The sequence below is a fragment of the Sabethes cyaneus genome, chromosome 3 (assembly GCF_943734655.1).
Source record: "Sabethes cyaneus chromosome 3, idSabCyanKW18_F2, whole genome shotgun sequence".
NCBI lineage: Eukaryota > Metazoa > Arthropoda > Insecta > Diptera > Culicidae > Sabethes > Sabethes cyaneus.
Window position 1 is genome coordinate 66,682,366 of NC_071355.1, and position 14,938 is coordinate 66,697,303.

The window sequence follows — 14,938 nt, forward strand, 5'->3', positions numbered from 1 at the left end:
GCTTTCCGCGCAGTTTACGTCAGATGCGATGCGGAAAATGGGGACCAATCTATGGATCTATACGGAATTGAGTTGCTACGCTACTAGGTTTTAGACAACTCCTTCCGCCCGCCCGCATGCGGTTCGGTAACTTTCGCCTGCCGCAGCTCACGTCAGTGCTTTTAGTTCAAACGATTCTAAGGGTTTATGTACATATTTTACATTATTAACAATTGATCCTATTTGTTGAATAGTTTTTTTTCGTCTTAGTTTTTTTTGCGATTCACAACAGCGTTTGCAGAGGTTGGTAAACGGGGACTCGGTTACTGTCAATTGAGGCGGGCAACACACGTGTGAAGGGATTATGTTCTAAAAGTAATACATAAGATCGATCGGTGTGATCTTGTTAGAAAAAAAAAACTTCTGAGAAGGGAAAAATTTAAGTAATACTTATCGTACAATTGCAAATAAATTGACCAGCTAAGATGATTATACCAATTTCAATCACTAAGGTATATCAAGTTCTTCGAAAAGTCTTCTAACTGAATTCGGAAACCTTGTACGCCCAACTGGAATGCGCCAGAGTTTGGATTGAATAAATAAATATATTTTAGAAGATTTACCTGGAGAATGTAACTGGACAGGGAGAAAGTGATACAAGACGTTCACAGCTTTACGGGAGAACGGAATTAGCTAGCTCTACAAGGTGGCCTAAATGTCGGATATCACATTGGCGATCCTGCCAAACTAATTCTTCAATATGTTTGAAAAGGTGTAATTTTTGTTTTGCGTTTGGTGCAGTGCAGAAGGAGGTTGTTGAGGTGAGAAAAATTAAATTTAGTTTTAGAGCACGAATGGAGAGTGGAAGCCGACAGTGGAGTGTAATTTTATTCTTCCGAAAAGTTTGGTTGTTTGTCGAATCCTCCCACTGCTTGAGCTGGTCTGCCGGCTTGAAGATCGAGTTGTGAGGCAAGCAGGGAGCACACATTCATGTTTTGTGTTCGTGTTGTTAAGGCTGTTGTACTTTACTGAGCTGTCAGAGTCAGCTTTTGCTGTCAGAGTAGTAGAAGAAAAGAGAGTTCAGACGGCAGAAGACTAAGGTAAAGGATTGAAGAGACTGTGCCAGAAAAAAAAACAGAGCCGGCGCTTGAAATGTTCAAGTCAGGAAACGACCGATTGTCGCCTTAATTGTCGGGCGAACGACAACTTCAACGCCATTTTAATAACATACTAAGCCGATTCGGAATCCAAGAAGCTTTTAAAATTTTACTACCTACGTGGAATGTAAAATTAGGCCTAGCTAGAAGCATGTTGTAGTAGGTACCTAAAATTATTTTAAAAATGGTTTGGAAACCATACATTAGACTGATTTAGTATTTAGAAAAATTTACTAGATAATTCGAAAATTGCAAGATAATTGGAATAAATATTAATGGCCTTCTCATTGAAAAAGCAAAAAATACCTCACACATTACTCCGACACCAATTTGAAACAGACTGAAATAGTTGTAACTCAAACTAATGATTTTTTATGCTTATATAGGGTAAGGGATCTAGTTTTTCGACCCTGTGCTAGTTTCCGTACTACTGCTGAAAAATTCACCTAATAAGTTTCTATAACGTTATTTTTTACAATTTTCGGAGAGAACGGTAGGAGAAAGACTTTCTTTTACTGTTCCCTCCGAAAATTGTAAAAAATACTGTGATACAAACTTATTTGGTGAATTTTTCAGCAGTAGTGCGAAAACTAGCACAGGGTCGAAAAACTAGATCCCTTACCCTACAATAAATAAGTATTGAATAGATTCGCTGTCCCAGAATATAACCAGTGCCAGATTTCTATTTCTGGAGTGTGAATTTGAAAAGCCAAAGTATGTAATTAAATGTACTCCAAAACTTGGAGCCCACTAGAATATCTGTAGGTAGTTGAAGAAGAAACTGTGCACTGCTCCTTTCACATTTTCATAATGACTCGTCTTGTTAGACAAGTGTCGACCTCTTTACTTCTGACTAGGTGACGGGTTTTCCTCCGAAATAGCCGAGATTTATTATTTACCAGTGAAAACCAGATACCAGCGAATAGTGTCTCCCGTATCTTGCATCGGTCTTTTCACATTTTCACTACTTAAGCAAGTATATATTGCTTCAGTGGACAAAAGAAGTCACACTTCGCTTGAAAAGATGTCATTTAATTGGTTTGTATCCTACCTTTCGAAAAGGGTGAAATTTCAAATCGGACTGGCTCTGATTTCTAGCTATTTCTTCGTCTCACAACCATGTCAAAAAAAACATTACAGCATTTTTCTTCCAACAAAAATTTACTCTTGAATTTTATATTCTTTGGTAATTCTTTGTTTCTGAACTGGAGATTGCCACAGCTCAAACCAGAGCATTTCATCTGTTAGTCAAGTTCGATCATCTGGATGGTGATGCTGAAAATGCACCCAAGGAAAACATTACCGCATGAAACAGGGATAAAAGATATAAATGTATTTTTTGAAATCGAACAAAACAAAAGCTTTTGAAACTCCAGTTGACTAACTAACCGATAGTATACATAATCGTTTTATTACGGCCATTACAAATCATTCTTAAAGGTTATGTCAGTCCGTCCCCGACCCCTCTAAAATTAACTTTAAAATCAGAGAAAAAAATACAACTTGGTTGGACATAGGTCAAGCTTTTTTATGTAAAATCAGTTGTTTGTGGGCTCTATAACCTTATAAAAACCCCGAAAAATGAATGCATGGAGTTTAACGCTTCTAGTAGAAAACAAAAGTGGAAGTTCGAGAAATGCGATGACCGAAAAGTGGTCAAAAAACTCTTTAAAACTTGTCTCTCTTTTGGTAGGTTTTCGCGTGCAATAACATATACGTCAAACAAAGTAAATAATAGTCTATCTTCTCAGCAGTACTAAACAAAAAGCAATCATACAAAAATAATATTGTCGCATCTGGAAGGGTTGATGCATACGGGAGACGATAGAATTAGAAGAATATAACAAAATTAGGTATTAGACTACCAGCGGCAGTAGTTTAGTGAGCAAAACATTTGGGTACCACCTGAATAATGAATCATTATTCGCAACAAGCACTTTCTCCCTTTCCAAAATATACTTGAAAAACAAGCCAAAAATCATCTTATTTTTTGCGATGGCCCTTACCCCGCCCCATTGCTGACATGGGAAGGCCGCTTGCGCTTCTACCGTCTTATAATTCATGTGGCCTCTCAAGTGAAGCCATTCTAGTCGTTCTGGCGGGCGAAAAGTTTGCTTGTGTGGGATGACATATGTCAGGCATTTCTACTCATGTCATTGGGGGGCCCTATAACCAGAAAGTTATCTAGTCTACCTAGATAAGCGAGTGGTCGTGGGTTCGAATCTTAGTAGAATCAGGCTATTCGATGTCAGTGACTTTAGCATGGGTTTATTCTCAGGTCCCTCTATATATTTCATTCCTACTGAATTCTGGATTTACCTACAACGAAGCCTTTTGCTAGGGTAAGTTATAAGAATGGCACTTGCTCGAGGTACGCAAGAAACCTCTTGTCCAAGGGCAAATTACAACTTTTTCCACTACCTCGTTCTAGGAACGAAGTTTGGTATTGCAAATGTAGTGAGGAAATAACACACATTCACACCCTCACTTTGTGCGGAACTCTACTTTACCGACCATGAAGGCTCTAGTGGGAGCTAATCTGAAGAATGGTATTTGCTAGAGGTGCGAATAAAGCCTTTTTATAATTATTCTCCGCACTTCTTCGCACTAGAGAGCGAGATTGGCTGAAAAGTAGCAAAAAGCATACAACGAAAAAAGGGTGAAAGCACGGTTAATAAGTAACTCACTCATTCTATAACTATACTGCAAAAAGAACGAAGTGCGGAATACATCACCAGGACGATATCACAATAGATCGAAATACTAGTCACAGTGATAATGTCCCAGAAGCAGCGCAGAAAACAATTTCGCTTTGAACTACGCACGTTATTTTTTTCAACAAAACCGTCAAACGGACAGCGTCAGAAGCACAAATTTTGTTTGAAGTTTGTAACTAGTTTGAAGAAGTATTCACTTCCAAATTTTGGTAAATGAAAAAAGAAGAACAACAGCAATAGGATGCGAATAGGACACCATACGAACCGTTGCTTTTCAAGAGATGGCGCTTTTCTAGTGGTAGTGAAATCCAAATTTCTCACTTATTTATGTTTACTTACCTGAAAAACAATCACTAATCATATTTTATTTGTGGTACAGTTATTCTGTTATACTTAATTTTCATGACTTCTGCCTAATTTCGATAAAAAACAAACATTTCCTATACCTCTCATAGCATCTTACTACCAGTCATCCGAGAGCCCTGAAAAGCTAAAGCCCTGTAAAGATACATTTATAGGGCTTTATGACAAGCCTGGCCGAGAGCCAGGAGCTGATATGTTTGCGACATTTCAATTCGAAAAAAATTAATTTCGCAACATGAACGCAATAAATAAAAACGATGATTACCAACTATTTATTGGTTCAGGTGTCAAAGGTTATATTGCGATTAGCGATAAACACTAAAGAAACTTGTGTGCAGTAAATTTATTGTCGCGCAAAATTCAGCTGCTACGCAAATGTACAATATGCGTTACGAAGTAACGACATCTGTTATATTCAACAGGGAAACATTGATAGTTTCAAGCATACTCTCACGCATGGCGCATGATGAAACACTTGCACTAACTTCTGTTATTTAATATCAGAAACTAGAAGCGGTGTCCTATTACAAGTTACGATCAAACTTTCGTGAGCCGTACCAAACAGAAGCAGGTTGAAATAGCTATCAATGGCTAAAGAAGGGTAGAACGCTGTTGAAAAGGACGGCATTGCAGCCGTATTTTCGGAACCGGCAAGTAACGAATTGTGCGAAGTAGTTCACTGGATCGTTTTGGAGATTATCCTGAAGAAGGCAAATGTAAAGCTGCTGACCGACTAATTGGATGGCCTCAGCTAGAAAGCAGGAACATCGACTCGAATGTAGTCCGTTGGCAGTCTTTTGTCGGCCAACACCAAAGCTTCTACAACGGACCAAATGTTTACCTTGTGACAGATTACAGATAAACTGCAGGAGTTCGACTTCTGTTTGTAGATTTAAAGGCAGTGTACGCTTCAGTCAAAGGACACAAGCTTGAACATTGTTTTTAAATGAAACAGATGAACTTAATTCGAATGATACAGGATGGGTCTAAAACAAGCCGCTGAATAACAGTTGAGACCTCAGACTCTTTCGTTACGTTTTGGGTGGACTGAAGTAAGGCATCAAAACCTGATATTCAACATTACTTTCGAAGGAATAAGTAGGTACGCGGTGAAACGGTAGTACCAAAATGTGATCTCATGCTTCATGGTTTTCCGAATGACTTTGATATTACAGGGATCAACCGGAATGCGGTGGATGAGGTTTTCAGGTCTGTTAAATTGGGAGCAGCGAGATTATGACTCATCATTGACTCTGCCCCCCACTCCCCCACTCAGTCAACGCATTACTTATAATAAGGTAAAACAACCAATGATCCGCTCAGACTGCTTAAAATAGGTTCCCTGGAAGTTTAAACGGTGTTGGTGCCAAGGTTAAGCTGGGTGGGGAATAATTTGAAGTAGTCGAAGAATTCATATTTAGGATATGTTGCTGCTTCGACGTAATTGCATATTGCCGTCCTATCCAACATAAATTATTAAAATATCAGCATTTTTATGACACACAATGCAAAACTAGTTATTCCCTAATATTCTAGTTTGTTGTCTATCATACGCGATCAATCAAAGTGAGCTGAGATTTATTTAAATGCTCTTTATCGTTAAAGAAGTCCTACCAGCCAAATTTCCTACGTTTTTTCGTGCGACGAAGGAGAAAATGTCAACTAATCGTTTTAATTTCCGTCATTCATAAATGAAAATAACTCACGCAAGGCATTGTCCTTACCCTACAGCCAGAAAAACTTGCCTGACCTGCAGAAATTTTGCAGAATAACATTTGTCATGCCGTCCTACACAAATACATGCGCGTTAGCTTCGTAAACAGTGTTGTGATTTTTAGTTCGTACGATGAAAAATTTTGATGGACGGATTTTAAAACGGTACGACGAATTTAAGAAATAATGTTAGTTGCGTGATTTCAATAATATGCTTTAATAATCGCTTTTCAGTGATTTCAAAGTTCACGGATCGGAAGGTAAGTGTGTTTTAGTCAAATCAGCACAAGAACTTTTGGAGTATTCATTAAATCTATCCAACAAATGATGAAAATTACATTGGCTTTACTTACTACGACGGGAATTAGAAATAAACCCTATATCTGGTTACGTTTGGGATTCATACTAATCACGTGAGCCGGGGAATAGGGTTTTACACGGGTTACGTAGCCAGCTGAGGTCCCGTAATTTTGCAAACTCACATAAAACTAACGCGCGGCGCACTACTACTTTTGCCGGTTAACATTTACAAAACAGGCATAAAGCATGGAGATTGATGAAAGTGGATCCTCACTTGAGAGTTTTGAGCGCGAAATTCTGTGATTCACGCTCGTGGACTGTGGCGCAGACGCATGAATCACGAGTTGTACAAAGTTTAGAAAGATGCTAATACTGCGAAGCTAATACAAGGTGACATGCTATGATGGGCTCGACATGTGACTAGAATGCCTGAAAAAAGAGCGGTCATGGTCAGCGGCACGGCTGATTGATATCGAAACTTTTCAACAAAATTAAGGTAAGTAAGTATGTATAAGTGTCCTAATGCTACTGTGGTTTCGAATCTCTTATAGTATAATTTACAGAAGTTGTAAACATAAGAGATGATATAAATAGAAGTGGCGTGAATGTTCCATACAAGCAATGATAATTTATTAATCTTTTAACAGTAGGTATAAGTAATCTGTGAAGTATGCAGCTGTTGTTATAGGATGTCCCAATTTACGCAATTTACGTCGTAACGCAATTTGGAAGTACGGTACCAGGACAGGACAGAACAGGACAGGAAAAATCTAGACGCAAACTTGGCACTGTGAACCAAAAGCTGTTCCAGAAAGTCGCACGAACTTTTACCGTTGATCGTGTTAACGCTAGAAATGGACTAAAGATATAAATATAAAAACTACATGAAGTCGTAACTAAGTGCGGCACCAGCCACCAAAAACCTGTAAGTTGTACGAAAACGAAAACGTGATGTTCCAATGCTGTTTTGGCCGGATTGAGCATCAGTGAATGCGCAATGAACGTGGTAGTTTGGTACAAAGCCAATGGAGTCGAATTCGTACCACAGACGTTGTATCCTCCAGACTGCCCCAAAGCCAGGGTGGCTCAAAAACTTTTTGGGTTCGACGATGGCATGCTTGCGGAAACATGTTCACGCAATGGATTCCTTTCCAACTTTGGAAAAAGACTGGGAAAAATTAGGCAAAATCATTGGAATTAGTTGGTGCTTTTCTTTCTACAAGAACATGGGACCTTTTCAAGCATGACATTCCAAATTTTAAGTTTTACATATTAATGTAAAATATATAAATCTGTTTGAATAAAAACAAAAAATATGTTTCAAAAATGAAAAAATATGTTCAGAAAAAATACCTTTTGGTTTGATGTAATCTTTTATGTTACATACTATATTTTTATGGAAATGTATATGGCAATGTGCTAAGCCTTAAGTGTAAAATTATACTGAATTCCTAAGATCTTAAAATTCAGCTTGAATACTTGTAAATTAAATTTTATCTTTGATTGTTAGCAAAAAATTATATAGCATTAATCTTTTCAATACCCATAATAATAAAGAAAAATATAATTTCCCGACTGATCAGAAAACACCGTACAATACTCCTCCTCCTTCGAGACAAGACGAATTGCTTTTCACATTAATTCGAAGCCATTGCTTGTTATTCTTTCTGTCGAAGGAATGAACGTCACTTGTCCAACGATACTGAAAATTTCCGGAAAAAAAGACTAACAACAAGCTTATTGTGTGTTAACTAATCTGCTCAATAAGTCATACTCGAAAAAGACCAACCGACCGAAACAATTGACAATCGATTGGCGGTTCACTAGTTAGGAGTAGTCTAGGGCCTCTCGGTTCCGCACGCTCCGCTCTGTGCCTATTAATAGAACCCAAGCCCCCACACTGCTTGGCTAATGTCGCATAATAAACTGCTTTCTTTGCTTTTACGCCAAGCTCCCTTTGTCTGCAAGCGCTATGCTGTGAATCACTCGGTCTTGTTCCTACCGGAAGGCCGGTTCCGACCTTCCGCTGCTTTTCTTCGACAAGAAGAGGCTGCAAAAAGTCCCCGCCAAACAACAAGGACTCTTCATCACCTCTCCAAAGGACTGAATTTGAAAAGTGCCTTAACAGTGAATGTCTGTACGTGTATAAATCATATCTCTTTACATACTTCCGCCCTTCTCCGTCCGGCTGCTCCCGTTATGTTATGTATAATGATAATAGTGCATAAAAAATTATTTTTTTTAAAGAAAGATTGTTTATCACACAAATAAACCACCCACACATACCGGCGCACTGTTTTCGTTTTTTTTTTATTTTTCTCTCTAAGAACATGGAATCGTACGTGTGGATGTGCTGCTCCAGTCGTCAAGTTTCGCTCCTAGGCTCGTAGAATAAACAATATCATTGGCAGGAAAAATATTCCGCTTCGCATGAAAGCATTTGTTCCGCCACCCGCCACCCCCGGTTTTATGCTAGGTATGGTGCTAGACGTCGTTTGATTTTTCGCTCTACCCCCCATCCGCCGTTTTTCTCGATCTCGCTCGCACGCATCCACTCGCTTAAGTAAATATTTATAGTAATTTGTTATCGCCTATTATAGCACAGGTTTACCAATTCCCGCGACCACCCCGTTTTTTTCCTTCTGCCCGGTTGCCACCGTTGACCTAGAAAGCTGCTTTTCAAGTCCTTTCAAATCGCTCGGAGCGCTGCTTTGTCCCTCGCCGTGGTTCACGACTTGTGGCCGCAAAACGGCTGCCACGGTTACTGCTGCTGCCGCTGTTTCTGCTTCTACTGTTGCTGCCCCTGGCGGTTGTTCCATCAAGGATCTCGTGGTCATCATCTAGTGTCAGCAGTCCCACTGCATCGCCAGCGTTCTGATCATCATGGTCGCCGGTGTTGTCATCGTCGTCGTCGTCGTCGTCATCCTCCTCTGCCTCTTCATCATCAGAATTATTTACAATCGGTTCCAATAAAGCTTCGCCATCGGCTGGAATGGCTATCCTTGTGGTTGTAGCCGACGATGGTTTCCGGCCGGTGCCAAGTTTATTGTATTTCACGCTGGTGTACACGCTGTGGCTTCGCTTCTGCTTCAGCACCATCCCACCGCGGGCAGTTCAGCAGTTCGGCAGTTCGGCAGTTCGGACAGCAGCGAGGGTCACCCATCCAGTAGTCCAGGGCGATTCCGATGCGGTAAACCACAGTCAGAGGCACAATCGGAGATTGTCCAATTCGGGACCAGATTTTCAATTTGTCACGATGCATTTCCGGCAACGGCGATGTAGGATACGCATGAAAATACAGACAAAAGTGAAGAAAGCGGACGTTAGTATGCAATTAGCAATGAGTTACGGTTGTGGCTTCGAGATGCCGGTGTCGGTTTATTGGACTATAAATTAAATAGAAGTAGGATGCTTATTTTACGTCTAAATGTAAATTGTGTGACTGTGAAGGAATCGAATGGAACAGCAACCGTCAAAGTCGGAAAGTTAAATGATCTACTAGGTATCTATCGGATATTATTAAACTATTCCAATCCTACCAAATTTGTAATATCCATTTTAAATTGATTTGCATTCATCAACTTGCAAAAGTACTTTGCACATGACAGTTACCCTGTTTGGAATTCTGTCTTTTTGATGACGTAGAAACAGGGGATTTCTATATAAACGATTAGACCTCGCAATAAAACCCTGTTATTTTTCTCCCAAACGAGGAACATTAAATTCGTTGAACCTTTTTTTCTGCTCAAAATAATTTCATTTCGAATTCAGAACAGCTCTTGACTACATAGGAAAACAAAAACATACAACGCATAATTGAATCGAATTGTGCTTCACTGATTTGACAAACATGAAACCATATTATAATAACAACACAAACCCAACGCTTGATACTGTACACTAGACTGGCTGGGGAACTATAGAGCTAGAGCCTAGATCGATCGAACGATGTTTTCTGCTAGCGAGAGCTGTAGTATTACTGCAGGGCAATTTCTGTACAGCTTCCAATGTGATTGGAACAGCGAAGCTATAAAGTAGCGGTGAATATCGTTCGCATCGCCTGAAACGGGACGCTAATTCACTGAATTGAATTAGCACTGTTTTCGAAACTTAAAGGTAGATGAAGGTAAAATATAAAAATTTCTTCGGTTGTTTGAGCTTTCGCCTATTTTACCCGTCTCTACTCTAATGATTTATATCCAATCGCTGTGCTTAGGCAAAGAAAGCTGGTACCATAAATATAATTAAATTTTTATCAAATCAAAACACAAACATGCACTCGTATATGTTTAGTAGCTCGGTCTACCCGAAAACGAGTGAAAGGTTGACGTTGTTAGTTCAGCTTTTGTTTAGTGAAAATAGCCCGCGGCTGATGGAGAAAATCTGCATTCGATTTGATTATAGCTGGTGATACGCATTTTCAAATCATGTTTAGAAGCCTTAATGCTTTCGTAAATCTAACCAGTAAACAGTGAGTGTTATGATACAAGAATTTTCCTCAAAACAACCACAAAATATGGATCAAAAGTTAGGAAAATGAATGTGAATATAATATGTCTGTTTCAGATTATTATTTTTAGTTATTAGCTTTAGGTTACTTGATTGCAATTTTTTATTTTTTTCAGCCATTTTCGACTACATCGCACAGATTGCTGACCGTGAAACTAATTTGAATCACTGACGAAATAATATCGTAAACGTTGCTCGATCATTAGAGAATCGTAAACAGAAATTAAAACACTTATTAAGACTGGGGCTCATTCTGTGAAATGGATCTGCCAAAAGGACATCATACGAACCGTTGCTTTTCAAGAGATGGCGCTTTTCTAGTGGTAGTAAAATCAAAATTTCTCACTTATCTATGTTTACCTACCTGAAAAAGGATCACTAATCATATTTTATTTGTGGTACAGTTTCTCTGTTATACTTAATTTTCATGACTTCTACCTAATTTTGATAAAAAACAATCTTTTCCTATACCTCTCCATAGCATCTTACTACCATTCTTCCGATAGCCCGGGAAAGTGATTTTGATGCCATAAGAGAGCCGAGAGCTGAATATGTTTGCGACATTTCAATTAGAAAAAATTAAATTTCGCAACATGAACGCGATAAATAAAAACAATGTTTAGGGTAGTTTGCCAATTGTTGCTCACCACCCAATTGTTGCCCACTTCTCGGTTTTTGAATAATATCTGAGAATATCTATATTATCGCAGCACTCCAAACAATCAAAACACAAATATATTTCATTACCTTCAAATATGTGTAAACATGATTGTTAGCAAACAAATATTTGGAATAGTAAAATTACCTCATAAAATCCAACTCTTAGTAGAGCCAAAATACATCGAATGCTTAGAGTGTGAATTAAGAAATCACTCATCAAATTTAAGCTTATAGATCTCAACAAAAAGCAAATTTACCCCATATTACTTCGTATGCCTTTCAAAATACCCACATTCATAATGTTTAATTAATTAAATAACTATATGTTACTATTTTTGTGTTCTAATGCATAGTGGTTAATAATTGGAAAAAAATTAGGATTTTGTCCATTTCTTGCACACCATCCGCAAATGCCGCTAAGCAAGGCCCTACTGTACAATTCTTACTTGATCCAACTCTTATTGAAAATTTACCACTATTTGGATGTCGGATTAAAACAATACCAATAATTTTCGATTTCTCTGGAGACTAAATCAGCAAAAGCCTAATAATATTACCAGCGTGTAACAATTTTCGTGAATAGAAAATAATGTTCGTATCGGTAATCCACAGTCGATTAACGGAACAATGTGTGCGGAAGTTTCTTATGAGAAATTCTTGAGAAATGAACATAATAATGCAAAACAATCCTTCAGCTTCTATTAAACAGAGAAAAAAGTTATGTTGTGGCTAAAAGAGCTTAAAAGTCGAGGTTTTTCTTATAGGCTCGAATGTAAAAAATCGAAAAACTTTGCATTTGAAAAAAACAAATCCCAGCCAAAATCGTATACTGCATTTAAATTTGAAAAAGGAAAGATACCGGAAAACAAAATTAAATTAATTAATTTTAATTAATACATATATTAATTCAATGCAACAATTTTTACCTGTTCTTGTAAACCATTGTTCGGTGAAGATTGAATTACGTTCAAATACGTGACAAAATGGTAACGGTACGGTACTTATAATTGGTAAATCTGTTTTTAAGGAGTTCTTCTTCATGTGTCAGTTTTCTGTACTTGGTATTTCTCCTAATTCCATATTTTCTTTGCCGTGCAACAATTGGATTGAAGGTGTGCAATATTAGGCATAGGACATTATTCAAGTGGGCAACAATTGGGTCTGTATGCTGTTGAACAAAACCTCAAATTGCAAAATATGTGCAAAATTGAGCTGTTTCCGTACAATATGCGTTACAAAGTAACGACATCTGTTGTATTCAACAGGGAAACATTGATAGTTTCAAGCATACTCTCACGCATGGTGCATGATGAAACACTAGCGCCAACTTCTGTTATTTATTTTCAGAAACTAGAGGCGGTGTCTTATTACTGACATTTTGAACCCAGCGTTTCCGTAGAATTGTGATCTATCTACTTTAAAACATGTCACACTTCTTGTTATCAGGTCAAAGACAAATAAACGCTGTTGTTTGACAAGGCTAACAAAAATTGTGTCCACATTTATCATTGATTCACATTGATACACGAATGGTGTGGTTTTAGGTCATTAGTTTCGACGATAAATACATATAAGTTCAGCCAACTCGTTGACTTCTGCCACTTATTAATACGAGAAAGGGTCTAACGTACTGAGGTACCCCACATGAGAATTTCAATATTCTGGAGCGCGAGGAGTTCGTAACAAAGGCACAAATACAATGCACACGGATTTTAAGGTTCAAACACAGGCAATTAATTTTCATGATGATCATGATTTCCGCAGAGTGTGTACATACGCATACAATGCACACACCACTAAAGCACTTTTTCTCCCCGATTTTGAATGGCCCTACCGTAATTTCTACAACTTGTTTCTGAAAAAAGAAACAGTTTATACAGAAAATATACACCACTTTTGTTGAAAAATATCTTGTATCTTCCAATAATCCTCTCAATGAAAAACAGTAGTGAAAATTAAAAAGCTTGCTGTACACCGCGATTGTGTTGTTTACATATACACGAATACGTTGTACTCTTTCTACTACTACTTGAGCGGAATTATCATTAAACCAGCGATACTAACTTTAGAGCCAATACTTTTGTGACAGTTTTTATCAAATCGCTGTTTTTTCGAATTACTCTCCATTTAAGTAATTACAATCTAATATTTTACTACTGAAAAATCAAAAAATCAAAATTGATTTAAAAATCCATGTAAAACACAATCATTAAACCGTTATTTTTTTGATCCAAAATAAATGTGGATGTACAAAAGCCATAAACTTGGCTTCTATGCTGGATTGGTTTCTCCCTGAGAGAGACTCGCGCAGCCAGTACGATCTGTCAAATGCAGCCAGCCGTTATCGTTGATCAAAAATGGAAAAGTATTGATAACTCACAGTTGGCGATTTTTGAAAAAAAAAAAAAAAAACACAATTGATTTAGTCTTGTTTTTTCCACTGGAAATTGACTTTTTTGAAAAATGTGAAATACCCGTGGACCAACTAGCATCAAAATATATCATTCTAAAACGCACAGTTTACATACACAATGAGGATTTCACGCACAAGTTTGATTTGTCATCCCGAAAATGAAACCAAGAACAGCCAAAGCATGAGAAAAAGAGGACCGTCTTCGCAACTCTCTCTCAGGGTTTTCTCGCAAGAGTAAGCTACACAGAACTAAATTTCATGGTAGGGTATACTATATTAGAACGTAAAAATAAAAGAACGCACCAGTAAATATTGACTAAAAAGATTTCTGTTTAGCCCTAGCGTTGTTTAGTCAAATTTATTATACGTTACTTTCGGCGTTATTTCAATGTATAACAAAAATAATAGATTAGTAGTAAAAATTTCTAGACATTACCATGAAAGGTTGTAAAATTGTCTGAGAACATGTTGCTTATTCAAGAATCATGGTAAATCTAATTGGTGATCGAAAGGTGGAAGCAGCACTACGATGAACACCTGAATGGCGTGCAGGCGGAAGACCATGATAGCGGAGGAAGTGACCACATTGGTGCAGCAAGCGACGAAGATGTGCCACCCCCATCGATAAGGGAAGTTAAAGAAGCCATCCAGCGGCTGAAGAACAACAAAGCAGCGGGAAAGGATGGCATTGGAGCGGAACTTATTAAAATGGGCCCGGACAAGTTGGCCGGTTGTCTGCATCAATTGATTGTCAAGATTTGGGATACGGAACGACTACCGGAGGAGTGGAAAGACGGGGTTATCTGCCCTATCTACAAGAAAGGTGATAAGCTGGATTGTGAGAACTACCGAGCCATCACTATCCTGAATGCCGCCTACAAAGTGCTGTCCCAAGTCCTCTTTCATCGGCTATCGCCAATAGCCAATAGATTTGTGGGAAGTTACCAGGCCGGCTTCATGGAGGGTCGGTCTACAACAGACCAAATCTTCACCCTGCGGCAGATCCTCCAGAAGTGCCGCGAATTCCGAGTCCCCACGCACCACCTGTTCATCGATTTCAAAGCCGCATATGATAGCGTAAACCGACAAGAGCTATGGAAAATTTTGGACGAAAACGGCTTTCCGGG

At 38.4% G+C, this 14,938-nt stretch overlaps 1 protein-coding gene across 2 annotated transcripts in view; it reads right to left on the reverse strand.

Annotated features, from left to right (window-relative positions):
- Positions 1 to 7,633: 7,633 nt before the first annotated feature.
- Positions 7,634 to 14,938, reverse strand: part of LOC128743883 (furin-like protease 2) — an 803,052-nt gene continuing 795,747 nt past the window's right edge. For both annotated transcript variants that reach the window (XM_053840572.1, XM_053840570.1), the window contains exon 16: positions 7,634 to 9,313. In XM_053840572.1, the coding sequence (XP_053696547.1) occupies positions 8,909 to 9,313 (405 nt within the window). In that variant the 3' untranslated portion in view covers positions 7,634 to 8,908. The remainder of the gene's footprint in view (positions 9,314 to 14,938) is intronic.